We start from the raw sequence: 21,727 nt of genomic DNA, 5'->3' as shown, positions 1-21,727 counted from the left end.
CCAGACAGAGAGATAGAGTCAGATTTGTTCTAAAGATGAATTAGACAAGTGAGTGGAGAACGGACCAGAGTCAGAAGAGACGAGGCAGGAGGCCTGCCTGTATGCTTTGCCCCCGTTTCTAATCTCACCAGTGCTCTCTCCAGAGTTACCAACGAGCTCCCCTAAGCGTCAGCTCCAGAGGTCTCTCCTCAATCCTCATCTGCGGCTTCGACAGTGTCGATTGTCCTCTTCTCTTTGATAGCCCCTTTTCTCCAGGTTTTCAGGACACTGCTCTCTCCTGCTTCTTCTCTTACCTATCAGATTGCCCTTCTCAGCCTCCTTTGCTGAATCTTCAGGTCACATCCAAGAACTGTGGGTGTCCAAAAAAGGCTCTGTCCTGGGTCCTCTTCTCTCTCCTTATATGCTGTTTCACTTGGTGATCTCATTAGTTCCCATGGATTCAATTATCATCTTTATGCAGATGATTCTCAAATGTATGTGTCCAGCCCTAATTTCTCGGCTGACATCTAGTTTAAATTAGACACCTCAGACTGTATGTACTGTCAATATCTTAAGCTCAACATGTCCAAAACGGAATTCATTACCTTTCTTCTCAAACCACCCCCCTTTCCAAACCTCCAAACTGTCCACGGCTCCACCATCCTCCTACTCTCTCAGGCTTGCAACCTAGGTGTCATTTTCACCTTCTCACTCTCTCCCATCTCTCATATCAATCTGTTGCTAAGGCCTGTCAATTTTATTGTTGCAACATATTTCCCATAAGCTTCCTTCTTTCCTCTGATACTGCCACCACCAAGTGGTACAGGCACTTATCTCCTCACACCTGGGCTATTGCAATATGCTGGTTGGTCTGCCTGCCTCAAGTCTACTACAATCTATCTTCCACTCAGCTGACAAAGTAATTTTCCTAAATTGAAGGTCTGACCATGTCACCCCCTCCCCCCACTTCTAAACTCCAATGGCTCCCTATCACCTCCAGGACCAAATATAAAATCCTCTGAAATTCAAAAACCTTTATAACCTAGCTGCCTTCCTCCACACTATCCCCCCTCCCCCACCTTTTCAGTCTTCTTATACCTTATTCTCTCTTCTCCCCTACCTCACTTCAATTTAGTGACACTGACCTCCTGGCTATTCTACACACAAGATACTCTGTATCTTGACTGTGTGAATATTCACGGACTGCCCCAACCCCCTCCCTCTTGCCTAGAATGATCTCCCTCATTTCCTCCTCCTAACTTCTGTCCAGTCCCAGCTAAAATCCTACCCTTTATAGGAAACCTTTCCCAATCTCTCTTAATTTTAGTCTCTATCAGTTATTTCCTATTTAACCTGTAATTTTTGTATGTGATTATTTAACATGTTGTCTCTACAATGAGACTAAGCTTCTTGAAGACAGGGACTGCCTTTTGCCTTTCTCTGTATCCCCAGCACTTAGCACCATGAATGGAACATAGTAGGTGCTTAATAAATGCTTACTGAACGATGCTCTCATCCTTTGCTCCAGTCTAAGGGAGTGAGGTGACCTTTCCCTTTTCATCTTTGATTCCATTCCCTCCTGTGTCCTTCTAGGAGTTTGCCCCATGGATCACTGATATTTTCTTTCTTTTTGCCCTCCATGACACTGTTCCTATGCAGATTTCTTGTTACTGCCTATTTCTTCCCAGTGTCTTTTGCTCGTTAATCCTCCTTCCTAACCTGGGTATTATTCCCAAGGCTGTCTCCTCAGCTCTCAGCATTCTATATCTCCCTGACTTGAAAACCTCATCTGCCTCCAATGCTTCAATTTTCATATACATATGCAGATGGCTGCCACAGCTATAAATCAACTGAAACATCAATTCAGTATAACTTTATTTAGTGCCTACTATGCACTAGACACTTGACCAGGTGGGCTGGGGACAGAAAGACAAGAGCAAAACAGTCCTTGCCCTCAAAGGATTTTCTTCTACTGGGAGAATACAAGGGGCAAGAAGATAAGTACATAAAAGATGGAAGGGACAGTCTGTACAAAGGGAGATGGAATGTCAAGCTTAGGGAATAGCTTAATAGGCCAGTTTGGCTAGTATATGAAATTATGTGGAGAATAATAGGAAATAAATCTGAACAAGTAGGTGGTAGCCAGACTGTAGGAGATTTTTTTTTAAATGTCAGATGAAGGAACTTGTATTTTATACTAGGGAACTACTGAAGGTTTTTGTGTTTTATGAATATTAATTTGGAAGTCATATAAAGGACAGACATAGGGAGATGCTGGCAGCCAGAAGACCACTTAATAGGCTACTGCAATATACCAGATGAGAGCTATTGGGGAGCTGAGCTAGACAGTGGTTCTGTGAGTGAAGAGAATGGGGACAATGGATGAGATTTTGTGGAGGTACAATTAGCAAGATTTGGCTGAGAACTATGGAACAGAGACAGGAATCACTAATAACTCAGAAGTTTCTAACACGGGTGGCTGGAAAGATGGTGATGTCCTCAAAAGAAACAGAAAAGTGTAGAGGAACGGTAGGGTTTTTTGGGGGGTGGTGGGGTGGTGGTCTGTTTTGATCATAGGATCACAAATTTAGAGATACCAGAGACCTTAGAGGTAATTTAATGTACCTGTTCATTTTATAAATGAGGCATAAAGTGAAGTGACTCACCCACAGTCACACATGTACTAAGTGTCAGAGTCAGGATTCAAACCCATATTCTCCTATTGAGAAATCTCCACTGCTCAAGCAGAGATATCCAGCGTGCAATTAGCAATAAGAGACTAGGGCTCAGGGGAGAATAAGACTGAATGTGTCTTATCCCTGAGTTCTAATTCTTCATCTCTTGCTGCATACTAGATATACAGCACCTCAAATTTACCAGTTCAAAACTGAACTAATAAGCATCTACTCCCCTTAAACCTGCCCTTATCCCAGTTTCATTATTTCTGCGGATAGCAGCACCATTTTTCCAAATCAGTCATGCTCAAAACCTCAAAATAATCTTTTACTCTTCCTTCTCCCACATCTACTCATTTGTCAAACCTCTTGATACTATGGATAAAACAGTTCTCAAATATAATTTCTTCCCACCAGTACTATTAGCATTCTAGGTCAGACTCTCATCGCCTCTTGCCTGGACTAATGTAACACCCCAATAACTGGTCTCTCCTTCTTTCTCCTCTCTCAATCTCACAGCTGAAAAATTATCTTCCTAATGCATAGGTCTGATTACATTGCTGCCCTGCCCAAGAGCATTCATTTGTTCTCTCTCTAATTTTGCCTCTAAAAAAAATAACATACTCCACAACCTCGCTACAATCTACTTTTCTAGTCCTATGTCACATTTTTTCACCTTTACATATACTATACTCTAGCCAAAGGAAATTACTAGCTGATCTTTTCCCACCTCTACCTTGACTGGTAAAATTGCACATTTTCCTCATGTCTTCTCATCAATATTCAACTCAGATATCACTCTTCCCTGAAATCTTCCCTCACTTCAGGTGAAAGTACTCTTGTTTAGATCTTTTTTCCATCACGCTCAATTTTCTGTAACTTAGCTGTGTATATGCCATATCCTGCCGATGGGTTATATGCTCATTAAAAACATGGATTGTGTTACTCATCATTTTTGTACTCCCAGTGATGGCCATCATATCTTTTTCATAGGAGGCATTTAGTGAATGCATGCCAAATCAAATTTCATTCCCCAAAATTTTATTCCTCAAACAACATAGGAAAAAAAAGTCTGTAGCATTAAGTCAACAAGCACTTATTAAACACCAACTATCTGCCAGGCACTATACCAAGCACCAAGAAATCCAAAGAAAAGGGAGAGAAAAGTTACAAAATAACACTATCTTTATGCACGATGTACTTTAATACAAAGCTGCTAAACAAGAATTTGGCAAGAATCTCCAATACTCAGTATTACAAAGCCCTGAACTAATGGAAGCACTGATTCCTCTGAGGGAAAGGAGTCAGAGTTACTAATATTATTACCGAGGAAAAGAAGTCATCAATAACAAGTTTCTCACACGTTCTTTTCATGCAGGAACAACAGACAAATAATTAAATCAAGGATCCTACAAAATCTTAGAATCTCTGGACTAGAAAGACTTCCCCCAGAGGCTCTCCAGTCCAACTCACACCCAAGCACAATTCCCTTTCTAGAATATGCCTGACAAGTGGTCACCCAGCCTCTCACTGCAGGCCTCCACAGAGCAGAGCCCGAGAGGAGCACTACTGTAACACCCCATTGTTACACTAACGAGGAAGCTCCTCTAAAGACAGTGCATTCCATTGCTGGATGACTCTATTGGTAGCAACTTTTCCTTTATACTGAGCCCAAGAATACAGAACCAGGGGCAATGTAGACCAAGTCTTCCATAGGACAGTCCTTCCAATATCTTACAGCTGTTATCACATCCTCTACCTCATCCCCCTAAATCTTTTCTCCCTGCCCTCTCCTGAATGGGTCATATTCTCCACATCATACCAAGTCATCCTCATTTGGATTCAATCCAGCTTGCCTGTCTTTCCCAAAATGTGGTTCCCAACGTACTCCAGAGGTGGCAGTGATAGAACAAATTATGGCCCTCAATCTGGACACTAAGCCTCTCAGTGCATGCCAGAATAATATTAGCTTTTTCGGCTGTCACAATGACTCATTTTGAGTTTGAAATCCACTGAAACTCCACAGCTTTTCTCATCTGACCTTTACAACAAATTTATGTAAGAAGCAAATGTGTAAGTGTTACTACTCCTTAAAAAACATATACATAAGTGAGGAGACATGCTCAAAGAAGATAATAATGTACCCAAGTCACACAGTTAATATGAGATCTAGCCCAAAGCTTGAACTACCAGAATACCTACACCACCATATGTTCTAGTGTTATGAATAGGAAGAAACTCAATAAAAATATTGCATCCACCTGCAAAAATGGACCATCTTTTTTTAAAATTTAATTTTTGGGGGGCTACATTTTAAGTTCTAAACTCTCTCCCTCCCCACTCTACACTAGTGAAGGCCTCCATTTCTCATACACTCACACACACACACACACACACACACACACACACACACACACACACACACACATGAATATGAAAAACCATACTATGCATACTTCTATTTATCAGTTCTTTCTCTGGAGGTGGATAGCATCTTCTTTCATAGGTCCCTTGTAGTTGATTTGAATATTTTTAATATTCAGAATAACTTAATTGTTCACAGCTGTTCTTTGAACAATACTGTTATTACTGTATGCAATGTTATCTTGGTTCTACTTATTTTACTGCTCATCATTTCTTGCAAATCTTCCCACGTTTTTGTAAAATAAACCTGGCTCATCATTTCTTACAGTACAGTACTATTCCATCACACTCATATACCACAACTTGTTTAGCCATTCCTCAATTGATGGGCAACCCCTCAACTTCCAGTTCTTTGGCACCACAAAGAGAGCTGCTATAAATATTTTAGAACATATAGATTCTCTTCCTTTCTCCCTGATCATCTTAGGAAACAGACCTAATAGCGGTATTGCTAGGTTAAAGGGTATACACAGCTTCACAATAATTCGGGTATAATTCCAGATTGCTCTCCAAAATGGTTGGATCAGTTCACAGACCACCTATTTCTGAAAAGCAATGGTCTTGAGTTCTTCCACACATATGTTATAGTGCAAAAGGACACCAAACTTGGAAGAATGATGTATGAGTCCTGGAGTATCACTAGATGTAAGACAAATCACCACCCTTACTTAGGATGAGAGGATTGGACTAGCTGATCAATATGGTTCCTCCAACTTTAATATTTTGTCTTTATAAAAGGACCTTATAAGTCCTTTAAACTTCCATTCCAGGGGTAGCACTCTTTGTTTTGGACCAAAACTTTCCCTATCACAAAGAATGGGAATAACTATTGCTACTTCCTTCACTTTAATTGCATAAGGCAAGTAAGGCCATTTACACTTCATTCTTCTGGTCTCTGTCACTTTCACTGTATAATAGTGGAAAAGTCCTGTACCTGTGTGACCCATAAATGATTTCACCTTTCTGGGCCACTGGATTATAAAGTCCTTCATTAGACTGTAAGCTCCTTGAGGGCAGGGACTTTTTGCCTTTCTTTGTATCCCCAGTGCTTAGCATAGTGACAACAGTAGGCATTTAATCAATGTCTGTTGATTTGACTCTGGGCCTTAGTTTCTTCATTTGTAAAAACAGATGAATAATCTCTCTCCTACTTACTTCACAGGATGGTTTTTAGAATCAACAGTATGTGAAAATAGGTTGAACAGTATATGTACTAGAGTCTAGACCAAACATACTTTTTATGTAAAGAATGCAAATGAATGTGTACTTTTTTCTTTCCCATTCTATCCTTCTGGGCTGGTCCAATTAACTGTGAACACAAGTTCTCACATAGTGTATTTTCTCTGGTATGCTTTAAAAAGAAATGGTGTTGCTAAGTACTATCAGCATTGGTAAATATGGTCTGTCAGTTTTACTTTCAACATCCCAAAGGACAAAAATAGGCCTCAGTGCATTAGGCAGGATAACTCATACACTCAAGAAATAATTATGAAAATAAGAAGATGAAATATGGGAATTATTACCTATTCTTAGAGAGAAAAGAATTGGGATTTCTTACGCAGTTAATATTTTGACAACAGATAACTTATAAAGGAAATAAATAATACCAAGACATATAAGAGTACCAATTCAGACTACAGAGCAAGGACAGGATGCAATGTGACCATGGGCGACTACAAATCACTTACCTTCTCTGGGCCTCCGTTTCTTCTTCTATAAGATGTGGGGGTGGGACTATATGCTCTCTAATGTTCCTTCCAGTTCTGACATTCAATGCTTTAAAGTTATTTCTAGCCCTATTGTTCTGCAATTCTATGTTCTAGTATCCAATGATTTAAGATTCCTTTAAACTCTATTTTTTTTTAGCTAGGCAAAGGGGTTAAGTGACTTGCCCAGAGTCACACAGTTAGTAAGTGTCAAGTGTCTGAGGCAGGATTTGAACTCAGGTCCTCCTGACTCCAAGGCCGGAGCTCTATGCACTGTACCACCTACCTGCCCCTCAACTCTAATTTTGAAAAAAAATGCCTGTGCTAAGGTCCCTTCTAGAGCTTACATTCTTTGCTCCTATAATTACCTAGTTTTTGAGATAAACAGAAAATCAGGATATGTTTTCTTGGTCCCTGGTTCCATCAATAGACGTTGGTTTGTTAGAGACTCTTTCCAAAATGTAGATTTCTGTCTTTCCAAACGATTAAGCTATTCTTGGCACAAAGGAAGATATAAGAGATCCAGCTGAAAGGGCTGTAGTTTAGGTTTCCCATTACCCTAATCAGCTAAGCAAGCTACTAGCACAAGGCACAAAGACTAGACCAGTGGAAAGAGTGCTGGTTTTAAATGTACGTGTTACACACACATATGCATGCATATTTAATGATTATTGTCTTTACGTTAGTCACGTCAATACAACTCACCCACTGATCCCTCCTTTGTGACAAAAAAAAATCAAACAAAATATCTGACACATTGATTGCATCTAAGAAGGTATACAACATTCCGTCCTATTAATCTCCCACCTTTCTGCTATGAAAGAAAATATATGTTTCATCGTCTATTCTCTGGGACCTTTTCCCTTTTATTCTCTTTGAAACAATTCAAAAAATTTTTTTTAAGTTTCTATTCTGAACTTAAACATCATGAAAGTGATGATGTGATATTTTTAACCATTCAATTTTTTGTCACCACAAAGAGTCCTACTGTGAATATTTTAGCATAAAGTCAACCTCTGCTTGCAACTTCCTGGTAGTATATGACCAGTAGCAAGAGTACTGATATGCTTGTCTCCTCACAACCATTTTGTGCCATTTGTGTTAACTTGCACAGTAGGAGGTAAAACTTTTGGTGTGTACTTCCATATTGCTTTCCAGAATGGCTGAGCCCAATTCACAATTTCACCAATAATGTAAAGGTGTTCCTGTTTACCCACAGCCTCTCTGTGGGGGGGGGGGGGAAACTGTCATTTTTTGCCAATTTGAGGGGTGTGAGATAGAACTTCAGAATTGCTTTAATTTGCATTTAATTATTGATGTGAAGCATTTTAATATTTCTGTTGAGAGTTTGTATTTCTTCCTTTGAGAAATGTTTGTACATATCCTTTGATCACTTATCTATCAGCACATAATTCTGGTTCTTATGTATCTGAATCAGATGCTCGCATATTCCACTAATCTTTACAAGTAAGCAAAGCTCAACCCATTTTTAGTTATTTTTTCATTTACATTCTTATAGTTAGTGTATATACAGTCCTCTTGGTTCCTCATACAAATCTTTTCATGTCTATCTGAATTAGTCATATTTGCCACTTTTACCTCCGCAATATTGTTACTTGGTATGGGGCAACTACATGGCATGATGGATAGAGTGCTGGGCCTGGAGTTAGGAAGACCCAAGTTCAAATCCAGCCTCCCATACTCCCTATCCCTCTGATCCTGGGCAAATCACTTAACCTGTTTGCCTAAGTTTCCTCATCTGCAAAATGGGAATAATAATAGCACCTTCCTCCCAGGCGGCTGTGATGCTCAGATGAGATAATCATTGCGAGTGTTTAGTACTGTGCCTAGCACACAGGACGTATTATAAAAATGTTAGCCATGACAATGATGTTATGGTATTTTCAACCATTCAATAATAATTTGTTTTCAATTCTTCGCTACCACAAAGAGTTTTGGCATATAGTGACCTTTTGTTTCCACCTTCCTTGTAGTATATGCCCAGCAGTGGGATTACTGGCTTGCCTGTTTTCCTATATCTCTTCCAACCTTGCCTTGTTTCTGCTTCCTGTCACCTGTGTTAACTTGCCTGGTGCGAAGTCAAACCTCAGAACTCTTTCGACTTACATTTCCTATTAACAGTAGTTTGGAGCATGTTTTCACGTGGTCCTCCATAGCAGAGTGCTAGATATGGAGTCACAAGACCTGAACTGAAATTCTGTATTTGCCAATTACCTCCTGTGTGATCACAGGCAAATTGTTTAACTTCTCTGGGCATCAGTTTCCTCATCTGTAAAATCAAAGGGCTGAACCAGATCACTCTTTCAACTTTAAATCTATGATCCTATAAATTGGTGTCCCAAAAACCAAATGCTGACATAATTAAGAGTCAGAGATGCTTCTGACAAACTGCAATGCTAAATTTAGGATATCTAAGTTTGCTTATATAGACAGGAGATATTCTGTGACCACAAAATCTTACACACAGCAAAAAAAATGTGGTGGATATGATTGCTTAGCTACCGTCAGGGAACTCTCAAAGATCTTGGAGAATACAAAAGGTTTTTTCAGGTCCAGAAAAAGGCATATGTCCTAATTTTCTAAAAAGGGAAGGGAATAGAATCTACAAATTACAAGCCAATAACTATGATTTACATTCCTGGCAAAATCCTAGAACAAATTCTTAAAGAAATGATTAATGAGCATTTAAAAAGGGAAATAATCTTTACAAAGCCAATACAGCTTCTTTAACAACAGGTCATGCCAGTGAAACCTCATTTACTTTTCTAAAAGCATTACATGACCGGTAGCTCAGAGGAATTCTGGATTTTAGTAAAGCATTTTACCAAGTCTTTTGTGCTATTTTTATAAACAAGATGAAGACATGTGGGCTAGATGGGAATGCGGCCGGGTGGATTTGGACCTATTGAAATGACCAGAACCAAAGAGTAGTCACTAGTTTGATGTCAGTCTACAGGGAAGCCTCTGGTAGAGTACCCCAGGATCTGTGTTTGGGCCTGGGCTAACCCTGGTTTAATCAAAGACTTGAATAAAAGAATAGATGTCACACTTCTCAAACCTACAGATAACACAAAGCTATCAGGAGAATCTACACACTGAGTGACAAAAGTAGAATCCTAAAAGCTCTCAACAGAACTGAATGTTGGTCCAAAACCAATAACATATAATTTAATAGAGATAAATACAAAATCTTACACTTCGGTTAAAAACAATCAACTTCACAAATGCAAGATGGCAAAGGCATGGGTAGAATGTCATCTATCTTTAAAGACCTGAGAGGTTTTAATGGGCTGCAACCTCAATATAAATCAATAGTGTGATGTGTGTTACAAAAAAGGTAACACAATCTTAGTTTGTATGAAGCCTCAGACACAGTATCCATAAGAAGGGAAAAAGACCCTTCCTAGAGGTCTTTAAGTAAGAGCTGAAGAACCTCTTATGGGCTATGCTATAGAGGGTCTTTTCTTTCAGGTACAGGATAAATAAGATAGACTCTGAGGTGCCTCCTAACCCTGTGATGTGACAACAGTCAAAACAGAAAGCTTGTCCTAACCTTCTTTCAAGGCCCAGCTCAAGTATCACCTCCTCCAGGAAGGCAACCCTCTAGAATATCTCCCACACTCCACCAGGTCTCCCAAAGGCAGAAATGGCACTTTCCTCCCCAACTTATCTTTTCTGTGGGTGCATTAATTTTCCGAAGTACCAAGTAGATTTCATGCAACAGTAATAAATGAATGAATGGCAGGAAGAGGTGCAGGGGTGGGGACCCTGCAGCCCTGAAGCCATAAGTGGCCCTCTAGGTCCTCAAGTGTGACCCTTTGACTGAATCCAAATTTCACAGGTCAGGATTTGTTCTGAAGTTTGGATTTAGTCAAAGGGCCACACTTGAGGACCTAGAGGGCCACATGTGGCCTCAGGGCTGCAGGGTCCCCACCCCTGGGGTAGAGTTTTAATTTACTGAACTATGATTCTGAGGCCCCTGTGTTACGTGACTGGATTTTCTGGTTACTACAGAAATTATTCTTCTCTCACACCTTCTCTGTCTCCTTTGCTAGTTTACCTTTTCCCCACACCCCTCAAATACAGGCATCCTCTAAAGATTTCGCCCTTGTCTTTCTTTTATGTTTCTTCAATGTCTTCCTCGATCTTAAGCAGTGCCACGGGATGGGATGATTTGGTTGTGGTCCTTCATTCTTGAAGAGGACCAAAATGACACCACTATGTTAGAGTCAAGTTACAGTGTGTCTGACTGTGGCTGACTGGACCAACACAAGTTTGGGATGCTCTACCACGGGGTGGGGCACAAACAGTTCATGTGAACATTTGGGGTAAATTCTCTAAATTTGCACATCTTGTGTCTCTTTTGAGCTACTTCCATTCCGCTTTGCTCATAGAGCACAGCACCTTCTCCAATGAGGGCACACCATTCTGGGTGGCCTTGTGCCCGTGTATCCCATGTCACACAATCAATTCCAAAGTTGACATCTTGAGAGTATCCTTGTATCACTTTTTCTGACCATCACATCAGTGCTTGCCCTGTTGTGTCAACAATCTATTGTCTTTCCAGAGCTCCCATCCCATATTTACAACTGCTGGATGGACATCTCTACTTGGATGTCTCACTGGCACCCCACACTCAGCAAATCCCAAGTATTTACTTTTCCCCCAAACCTATTTCTCCCCCTAACTTATCTATTTCTGCTGGTAGCACCACTGTCCTCCTAGTCATTCAGGCTTACAACCAGGCAGCTATCTTTACCCATCCTTGCTGCTTACCACCTTATTCTACCATCCAATCATCCAATCCTGTAACCTCTACAATCTCTCCCATTTATCCACTAATTTTCACCTCCACTGTAATCACACAATCACAGTTAATACTTTTCTTGTTCTTTCATATTGCCGACTCATTGAGCCCACTAAAATCCCTAGCTCTTTTTGCATGAAGTTATCTGGCCTCCCCTTCTCACTTCATACTTGTGAAAATGCTTTTTTTTAAAAATTCGAGTGTAAGAATTGACATTTATCCCTATTAGATCTGCCCCTTGTTTCAGACTGTCAAGATATTTTAAATACTTGAATCGGAATCATATACTTCTTCTAAGTCATTTTGCCCCTCTAAGCCCCATTTTTCCCATCAGTAAAACGTAAATAAAACTTTTTGTACCCTTACAAGGTTGTTGTTATAAGGTAAGTACTTTGTAAATGGTAAAAGTTCTGTAGAAATGGAAGCTACTATCATTTGTGAAATTTGAAGGGATTCTGCATTTTATGCTTAAAATTTTCAATTGTTTCCCAAACAGAAAAATGGGTTGTTATCTCATCTATTGGTATGCAGCACCGGACACCAAAGTGAAGGCATGCAAAGGCAAAGAGAAAGAGAGGAACAACTGGCCAAAGCAAGCTGAATGATTTAGCTCACTCGGTCTCAGATATATCAATAGGGTGCTTCACCAAGCTAAAAGGTCATGCATTATAAAGCATCAGCTGTATGGCAAAGCAAGAACTAATCTTACTGTAGTCTTTGTTAACAATGCCTTCAACTTTAGAGAATCTTCAATGAATTAGTATTGCCTAAGTGACAAAACACAGACACCAACAGCTATGGCAGGGGTAGGAGGAGGAATGAAAAAGAGTTAAGGAGGCAGTATAGTAGACTACACTAGGCCAGGCCTCAGGGAAAAATGGGATCTCTTCTTGACTCTTCTACTACCTGCTTGGGCATCACCTGGACAAGTCACTTCTATTTCCTGGGCCAGTTTCGTCATCTGTAAAATGAAGGGGTTGAACTAGGTGATCTCTAAGGGTCTTTCCAGTTCTAACCTTCCTTGCTCTGTGTTCCAGCTGTCTATATTTTGTGATCCCAACATTCTACGATTCTTATTTTTTAATTGGAATTTTTTTCTTTTTGAAAGAGGGAGACACCTATGGGACATATTTGTCACTTCTGATTTCTATGGTCATAATTCCTAAGATTATATGGTTATCCTGCTGCAAAAGAAAAATCCCTTTACCACATGGTATTGATGTCTGAGTCTGCCTTTCTCCACCTTTCACACAGTATTAATTTGCTGTCTCATCAACACTTATCATACAAATAAGACATATTATAGAGGTATTAATATAAACATCGATTTTGATACGCACCTCCAATTCACGTTACTGTGAAAGCTAATGCCTCTTTCGAAAATCCCAAGCTCAGCGTGAAGAGAAGGAGGCAGCCGGACCAATCCCCTTTAGCTGATCAATAGTCCTTTTCCTAACGCATCATGTTTCACCCGAGCATGCGAACATTTTAGTGATTAGCCGCCTCAACGTTCCTAGCCATTATATGGAAACAGTTTAGGGTAGTCATTCCAAGACTCTATTTATGTGGTGCCTGATTACTTAATTTTCTGATGGGTCAGGCTCTACCACCACTAGGGCAAATGTGGTTAAATTAAAAAAAATCCTTGCATTGATTTCCTAATGTTCTAAGAATAATGGAAAATCCTAAAAAGGGAGAGGCACTCCTGATACATGAATACTAAAGTCACTGGATAATCTATTATCCCCCTGATTTGGAGTCCTTGAATATTATTTTCCAGTGAAGTTATGACTTAGAAGAATGTGAGCATTAGAAGAAATCTTAGAACACAGAATGTCGGGCCTAGAGGAGAATTCCAGAAAGCAACTATGAAAATCTCATCATTACATTAAGAACCTGAGGACATAAGTTACATAATTATTTGCCCATGGCCACACAATTAATAGGTGGTGGAACTTGGATCAAAACCTAGGTTTTCTGTCCCCAAAGCCAGTATAGTCTTTCCACTACATTCTATTGCTGCTACGCTTAAAAACAGGGCTTTCCACCCCATCCCTCAGCCATTGGGATTTTTTAAATGCAGTACACATCCCTGTAAAGTAAATCATATTGAGACCAAAACCCAGAAACTGGGGGAGAACATATACATACACAGCCTAGGATGGGGGGTGGGAGTGGGGATGGAGGGAATCTTTCCCAATGAATACAGAGACATATTTAAGTCCGGATTTTCCTGCTTGGTCTTGCAAAGTCCATTCACTTAACTATTATTTGAGTGCCTACTGTGTATGAGGCTCTATGCTAGGTTCTGAAACAGGAAGAGAAGTAAATTTGTCTGAATAAAGGCTGAATTCTTAAAAAGAGATCTCCCTGAAGGGGGGGGGAACAATACAGGCATACTCTGAAAAATACCACCAATTACAGGCTACACTCAGAATTTTAGGTAAGACCACCTGGGGTTTGGGAGTAGGAGGTGTAGATGATACTCAATTTGGTCTAAAAAAAACACTAATGGTCTTTTTTTCTCATGGAACACAAAGTTTAGTAAACTTTTTGGTTGGTGACCAAGTAATGTAACGGGACATACTCTATATTGCTTCCAAATCATATGGAAAATTCCTATGGTAAAGTGGGGAGAAAACAAACAACACTGGACCTGGAGCTCAAGGTCCCTTCCTACGCGGTGACTTTGGGCCAGTTACCTGCAGGCTCTGGGTCTCAGGTTCTGTCTCTTCCAAAGAAGAGGGCTGAACTAAATACTTCTATGCTTCCTTTCATCTCCATAGTCACGCTTTGCTCTGCAGAAGTTCACTACTGACAGAGCAGCTAGGTGACACAGTGTACAGAGCACGGAAGGAACCAAGTTCAAATGCAGCCTCAGACACTGCACTAGCTGTGCCATGACCCTGGACGAATCACTTGATCCTGACTGCCTCGCCAAAAAAAAAAAAAATCGTTACTGAATATCATGTTGAATAGCATGACAGGCAGGTAGGCTTAATTAAGGGCCGGCAGCTAATCTGGGACTAGGAGCAGACAAGATAGGCCTAGCATGCAACAGAGGGGTACAGTGGAACAGGAATGTAGTACTAGACACTTGTTAATATGATTTCTAATAAATCTATCTTAATGACAGAAAAATTCACTCTCCACAGCCAATAGGGATTTATTTTGTAATAAGGAAAGCCACAGGTATTATAGTAAAGGCATAAAAGGCCTCTGAGGGACAATAACAGGAGGCTAAATTTTCAAATCTTACCAGAGGGTAAAAACAAATATCTGGGCCCCAAATCTGACAGATGGCTAATTAGTCATTTAAAACATCTTTATCAAACAACCTAGTAGGGGCAGTATATTGTTCTCACGGACAAGGACATTACCTTCAAAGAAATTTCTCTTAAAACAAAAGAGAACATATTTTTAAAAAGTACTTTCAAAACATTTTGTTTCTATCTCTTCTTTTTACTTGTTACACAGTAAGTGGTATTATATTTACTTGGTTCCCTATGTTTCCCCCACCAAACTAAGTTCAATGATGGCAGAGATTTACTACTATAACACCAACCCGGACATTTATAGGTCATAGTACATGATTGTTGAATTTTAGAGATTAAAACAATGGAGACCTGTTATTTAACACATTTTACTTAACACAATTTAACACACTGAGGACTTTTATAAGAGCTGCTGGGTGTGAGAGGGGCATATTGGCCTCAGAAACATCACCCTTTTCTCCCTTCTGTTCTGTACTCTTCCTCAGGAGTCAGGCACTTGTCACTAGATTCAATTTATTTCAAACACTTTTTACTCCATGCAAAACACTGTGGCCAGGTGGCTGGGGAGACAAAGTTGAAAATGACATTTTGAAGAGGTGTTATGGAAAAACTCCTAGATTTGAAGACAGAAGGCAATTACTAATGGTGAGATCTTGGGCAATTTACTTAAGGTCTTTGGGCCTCAGTTTTGTCATCTGTAAAATGAAGGGGTTGGACTAGACGTTAGCTACAGTTCTTTCCAGATATAAATCCTAAGATCTCTGTCCTCAAGGAGTCAAACAGAAGAAATAAGACATAAATTACTCCTGAGTTAGAAGTCCAAAAAAGTCAAATAAAGAAGCATGAAAGATATGATGGAGAGACTTTGTCACTGAAGGAATCAAGGGAGGCTTCCTAGAGGACGTAACCCCAATCCGCACCTTCAAAACACAGAGATGAGAAGAGGCGGGGAAGAGAGGAATAGGCGTTCACTGCAGGGAGGGGAAGGATAGACGTAAATGTACAGAGTGAGGAGGGGCCAGGATGAAAATGGAGAAAAGCAAGGAGTCCAGATGGCTGGAATGCAGTGTGGATGGAGGGAAGTGATGTAAATAAAATAAGGCCAGAAAGCTGAGTCTGAGCCAGACTGTGGAACACGTTAAATATCAGGCTAAGGATTACATACTTAGTGGTACTCACTCTGGGGCAATAAGAAGCCACTAAGGGTGATCAATGGAATGAATTTAATCAATTGCTAGGATAACAGTTTGAACTTGGAATCAGTCAGCTTTAGGATTAGGATGCCAAATCCTTCATACAGGATCATAACTGGAAATAGTTATAACTGAAAATGTGAATAGCAGCATAACTGGGATAAGAAATGTAAATACATTTCTAGTGTCCTTAGCACCTAGCAGTCAGTGCTCCGACCAGAATGTGCTTAAAAACTGTTGAAAGAATGAATCAGTGATCTCTCTGGTTTCTTTCTTATTTAGACATTCGATATTTTATGTCTAGCTCTTACATTCTATAGTCTATTTTTCTAACATCTTGTGTTTCAAATTCTTTTCTATCTCAAATATTCTATAATATCCTGTGTCTCTTCCAGTACTTAGTCCCAATGATATGTACATAGTAGGCATTTAATGCTTAATTGTTGCAAGAAGGAATAAGTTCTGATCATTTAAAGTCATTCCTGCAACCTTCCAACACTGAATCACAGGATTTCATTTGGATACCAGATCAGTGCCTTGCACCTGGAGCAAAGCATAGCAAAAAGGAGCTGTCTTAAAATCTGGCAGCATATTCCTGAGAGGCAACAGATACATTTTAAATCCAGTATCTCCTGGAAGAACTTTTCATTTGAAAACTACACAATCGTGCAGCTCAAATAGAGGCCAAAAGACAGCTATTAAAAAAAAGGAGGTTCAGCAAGAACAGTCTACCCCTTGAAATATTGTCATTCTTTCTCTGTCCTCTCTACCCCAAGCCATAGTAATAGGACAAAAATGGTGACTTGGACCATTGTCTGACTTTTCAAGGTCTATGCTTGTCTGCCTCCCATCACAGGCTCTGAGCACTGCCCCAGATGCTGCTCTCTCCACTCTTCAGTCCCTGCCTGAGTGTGCCCACTAAGCACAGGGCTAATTTACCTGAAAGCCCAGGGCAAAGAGCCATTAACCTCAACTTCTTCACTACACACCTGGGTCTTTTCAAAATCGTGAAAGTCTCCAACTGGCACATCAACGAAACCATGAAGGATTCTCCGGACAGTAGCCAAATTGTAGTTGTTAATTTAATAATGAACTTAAACATTCCAAAAAACTCACAGGATCTCACTGAAGCTGAGCACCTTAAAGAACCAGACCCCCCCCTCTTTTTTTTTTTTTATAAAGATTGAACACTTGCCCCGTCCCTGCAATCCCAAATGTTGTAGAAGTTCGAAGGTGAGAGGGAGACCCTCTGGACAATGAGCAACATTCACCCTAGTTCAGGTCCTCATCACCTTGCCTAGACTATTAATTACAGTTGCTTTGTTACTGGTCTCCTTGTTTCCAGTCTCCCTCTCTCCAATGCATTTTATATAAAGCTGTCAAATTAATATTTCTAAAGCACAGGCCTGACTATGTCACCTCCCTTGCTCAAAATGCTTCTGTGCCTGCCTATTGCTTTTAGGATAAAATACAAACTCCTCTGTTTGACATTTAAAGCACTTTGCCATCTGGCTGTAACCTATCTTTTCAGATAGATCTATTTCACATCATTCCAACTTGTGCAATCTATTTTCCAGTCAAACTATCCCAACTGCTGTTCCCCATGCATGACATTACACCTCTCCTCCCTTCTCTGTGCATATGGCCCATTCCTTTCTCATGGTTGGAATACTCTCTCATCTCACCTTAACATGCTTCTCCCCACCCCCACCCCCAAATTCATGTAGTATTTCCATTTACTCATTTGTGTCCATGCTGTCCCTCCCTTCCCCCGAGAAAGTTCCCGGAGGACATCTTTTGTTGTTTTTGATCATTGAATCTCCAGCATAGTAGGCTTTTAATAAATGCTTATTAAATTGAATTGAACAGGTGGCAGAGGTCATCTAGATTACCTGGTACCTGAACAGGAATAAATCAATCCTTTCTTGTATTAAGAAATCCTTTCTACAACATCTCTTGACAAGCAGTCATATGTATGGTCTTTGGTCAAAGACCTCCAGTGGAAGAGAATTCTATAGTTGACATTTATATATCACTTTAAAGTTTGTAAAACACAGTAGATATATCTCATTTCAGCCTCACAATGGCTCTATGTGGCAGGTAGAAGTTATTATTATTCCCATTTACAGATAAGAAAACTGAAGCTCTTGAGTTAAGTGACTTGTGTTCTGTCCCTTGAGCTGGTCCATTCTTGACTGAAGTTGAAATCTGCTTTCCTATATCTTCCCCCCATTGTTACTTTTGATCCCTTGAACCAAGCAGAATAAATATATTTTGTCTAGGTTTCCCAAGACAGACCTTCAGCTATTTGAAAATAGAGACCACATACCCCCTAAGTCTTCTCTTCTCCGAGCTACTCACACCCAGTTTCTTCAATCAGTTTTTGTACATCATTATTTCCAGTCCCCTTACTCTCCTGGTTGCCCTCCTCTGGGAAAAATCAAGCTAGTTAATATCTTTCCCAATATGTGGTGCCCCAAACTGGGCACAGTACTCCTGGCCAGTTCAGAGGACAGTGGGACTAGAAGCAATTGTACTCTGAACAGACCTCTGTTCTTGTAACCTACAGTCACATTAGCTGCCACGCTAAAATGAGACAATCTATGTGTGGCACTTTGTAAACCTGCAAGAGCTATACAAGTGCCAGCTATCACCATTGTCAAAACCACCAGATCGTTTTTATTCTTTCTGAGCCATATCTTCACCCCGCTGTACTTGAGCAGCTGATTTTTTTTTTAAAGTAGAGAAGTGGTGAGTGCTTTGTCACTGGAGAGCTTCAAGCAAAGGCTGGATTTGGAATGTAATACAGCGGATCCCTATTCAGTTATGAATTAGACTTGATGCCTTCTGAGGACCCTGCCAGTTCAGATTTTGTGATTTTTCATTTATACTTCAATGTATCTGATCTCACATCCAGGGAGTATCAATAGATACTTGCACATCACAAATCATTTCATCCTATGCAATAATTATTCATGTTTTCCCATAAATCCTCCATAGACTGGCTACCTGACACACTGGAGGTCTTCTAGTTATCCTTCCCCTGCTTGCCCATGATCTGAAAGCAATGATAAAAAATAAAAATGACTAGGACAAATCCAGAAATCTAAAGCACTAGAGACTTCCCTCTTCATGTAACTAATCCATCAATCAGCAATGGGTGCAGTTTTGAATCCGCCTAACTGTACTTTTATCTATTTCAGGCAACTCTGCACATGGTCAGGGTACTCTTCCCTAACCTAGTATCTGTAATTCCAACAGTTTCTCATTCATTTAGAAGGTTATAAAGGATAAATAGCAGCACACCTCCAGCACACAATAGTTTACATGTTTCTCTCCCCTACCTTACCAAAAAAAAAAACCCCAACCACCTTTGAGATGTAGGTAGGGCAGGAATTATCCCCATTTTACATATAAGAAAACTGAGGCTGAGAGAAAGGAAAAATGTTTCACTTAGGTTTTCTGACTTCAAGTCCAGCGTTCCACTTCCTCACATAAAATGACATCATCTAAATCAATAATTATTAGAACCATAAAAAGACCCAACAGGAAAGCCTCCTCTCATTTCACTCCTACTTGTAAGAGTAAATACTTCCTGGCAAGTTCACTGGGTTCCAGTCCTGTGACTTTGCTCCCAATAATGGAATTTTTGTATTCACCAGTTGATGATACGAACCCCTAGGGCCAAAGGCCAGAAGATCTAAAGCAAGCCCAAGCATTGTACACTTTGCATCTTTTCATTTCAACCTAGATGAAAGAAATATAGGGATGATATAGTGGACAAACACTATTCCAAGTTCCGACCTTGGGTAAATCACTCCTCTCTCTGGGCTTCAGTTACCTCTGTGTAATGATGGGAATGGAAAAGATGCTTTCTAAGGTCCCTTTCTGCTGCGACATCCTATGCCTAACCAATGACAGAACAAACAAGAAAAGGGACAAACAAGAGGGCTCCAAAATCCAGAACTGTCTTCTGAAACCAATTAGTTATACCTACTTTGTTCATCGAATAAGGCCCTATTATATGTCTCACCCACCTGACCTTTGCCAAAACATGCCAATAAAGACCTGTCCCCTCAACAGGACCACCGGACCTTGGGAAAGGAGGGAGGCTGATGCTAGAAGCTAGAAGGTCCCTTTTCGGAGAAGATCCCATGATGGAAAAGCTAGCCACTGGTCACAGAATATGACACAGAAGGAACTGACCAGCACAAGGGGCAGTCATTTAGCAAATGGCGGGGGTGGGGTGGTGGTGGTGAGATTCAGTCGATGAAGTTCTCAACGGTAAATGAGAGAAGGGGGCAGCTCCTTCCTACTTTGGGACCAGGAAACTGGAATGGTTCCTGGGGTCTAGAAAATGAAGCAGAAAGGGTAAGTGCTAACAGAAAGCAAGAATCCGGAGGTAAGAAAAGGAAGGTGACAAGAGGAAAGAATTGAGAGAGGCAACTGACGGCGTGAGGTAGGAAAGGAAGTCCTGAGGGCGTACAAGAGTGAGAGGAAGGATCCCCTCCTTGGGGAGCATCTTAGGCATCTACCATCCCCATAAGGTCATAAGGGAGCTGACAAGAGGAGGGCGCCCAAACCTCACCCGGGATGTCCACCTGCCTCCCCCTACATCATGTGGGCGTCAAAGGGGACCCCCCCCTTTGTCAGCATCAAAACCTGTCCCATCCCCTCCGGGTCAGAACAGACCCCCTTGCCCGGGGGGTGGCGCGCCTGGGCTCCCCGCAACTATCGGGGATCATCCCTTCGGGCTCCGAGGCCAGCTCTTGGAGAATCATCCGGGGTCTCCCCGTTCCCGCGCCCGAGGAACATTAGGCAGGCAAGCTCACCTGTGCGACCCCCGCTCTGGCCGCCGCTGCCGCCTCGGCACCCTCGGGGCCGCTCTCCAGCTGCCTCTCCCGGTAGAGAGCCCACAGACCCACGTTGGGCAGGAAGACGAGGGCCATCAGCCCCAACGCCACAGCCTGCAGGAGCCGCTTCTCCTTCCGCTTCATCAGGGCCGGTCCCCCCGGCGGGCGCCCGCCCCGGCCCCGGGCACCAACTCCGAGGCGCCCGTAGCAGCAACAGAGGCGGCGGCAGCAGCGGCCGGGAGAAACGGCCACAGCGCCGGCCCCAGTCCAACTCCCCGACACTTCCGCTCCGCCGAGAGAGGAGGGGAGCCGGGCGCTACCACCACACCCCCACCTCGGGGGGAGGGGAGGAAGACCCACCACCCACTCTCCCCCGGCTTCCCCATTCCCGCCAGGTTATACTAGCCCCACTGCCTCGCACCTCGAGAAGACCTTTCTGTACTCCAGGTCAACCTTAATCCCCTCCTCATCCACGGCTGGCCTCAGCCGGCCTTGGTCATCAGATGGGGGGGGTGAGTTCGTGCTCCCCCCCGCCGGTCCCCAAATGGTCTCACCCGCCCGCTGGCTTAGGTAAAGTCCAGGAGTTGACTGAAGGGAGGGCTAACAGGTCGGAATGCTGGCTCGTAGCTGGGTTTGGGAGAGGTGGGCGGCTGGCGGTGAGGTGTGGTTCAGGGGACGTGGCCAAGCGGGAGGAACGCAACTCCACCTTGGGCAAACTGCGTTATTAGCGGCTGGAGCCACCTGGAGGAGACCACTCCCACGGGCTTGAGGGGCCAAGGTTTCTGGGCCCTCGA

The 21,727-nt window shown here is 41.7% G+C and overlaps 1 protein-coding gene across 2 annotated transcripts in view; it reads right to left on the bottom strand.

Annotated features, from left to right (window-relative positions):
- GALNT10 (polypeptide N-acetylgalactosaminyltransferase 10) overlaps positions 1-21,224 on the bottom strand; it is a 178,385-nt gene extending 157,161 nt beyond the window's left edge. Inside the window, exon 1 of one of the 2 annotated variants that reach the window (XM_020978370.2) lies at positions 20,913-21,224. In XM_020978370.2, the coding sequence (XP_020834029.1) occupies positions 20,913-21,077 (165 nt within the window). In that variant the 5' untranslated portion in view covers positions 21,078-21,224. The remainder of the gene's footprint in view (positions 1-20,912) is intronic. The other variant, XM_020978371.2, reaches the window with a different exon arrangement.
- Positions 21,225-21,727: the final 503 nt, after the last annotated feature.

Source organism: Phascolarctos cinereus, unplaced genomic scaffold (assembly GCF_003287225.1).
Source record: "Phascolarctos cinereus isolate Bilbo 61053 unplaced genomic scaffold, phaCin_HiC Scaffold_2;HRSCAF=192, whole genome shotgun sequence".
NCBI lineage: Eukaryota > Metazoa > Chordata > Mammalia > Diprotodontia > Phascolarctidae > Phascolarctos > Phascolarctos cinereus.
This window is presented reverse-complemented; position numbering and strand designations above follow the sequence as displayed.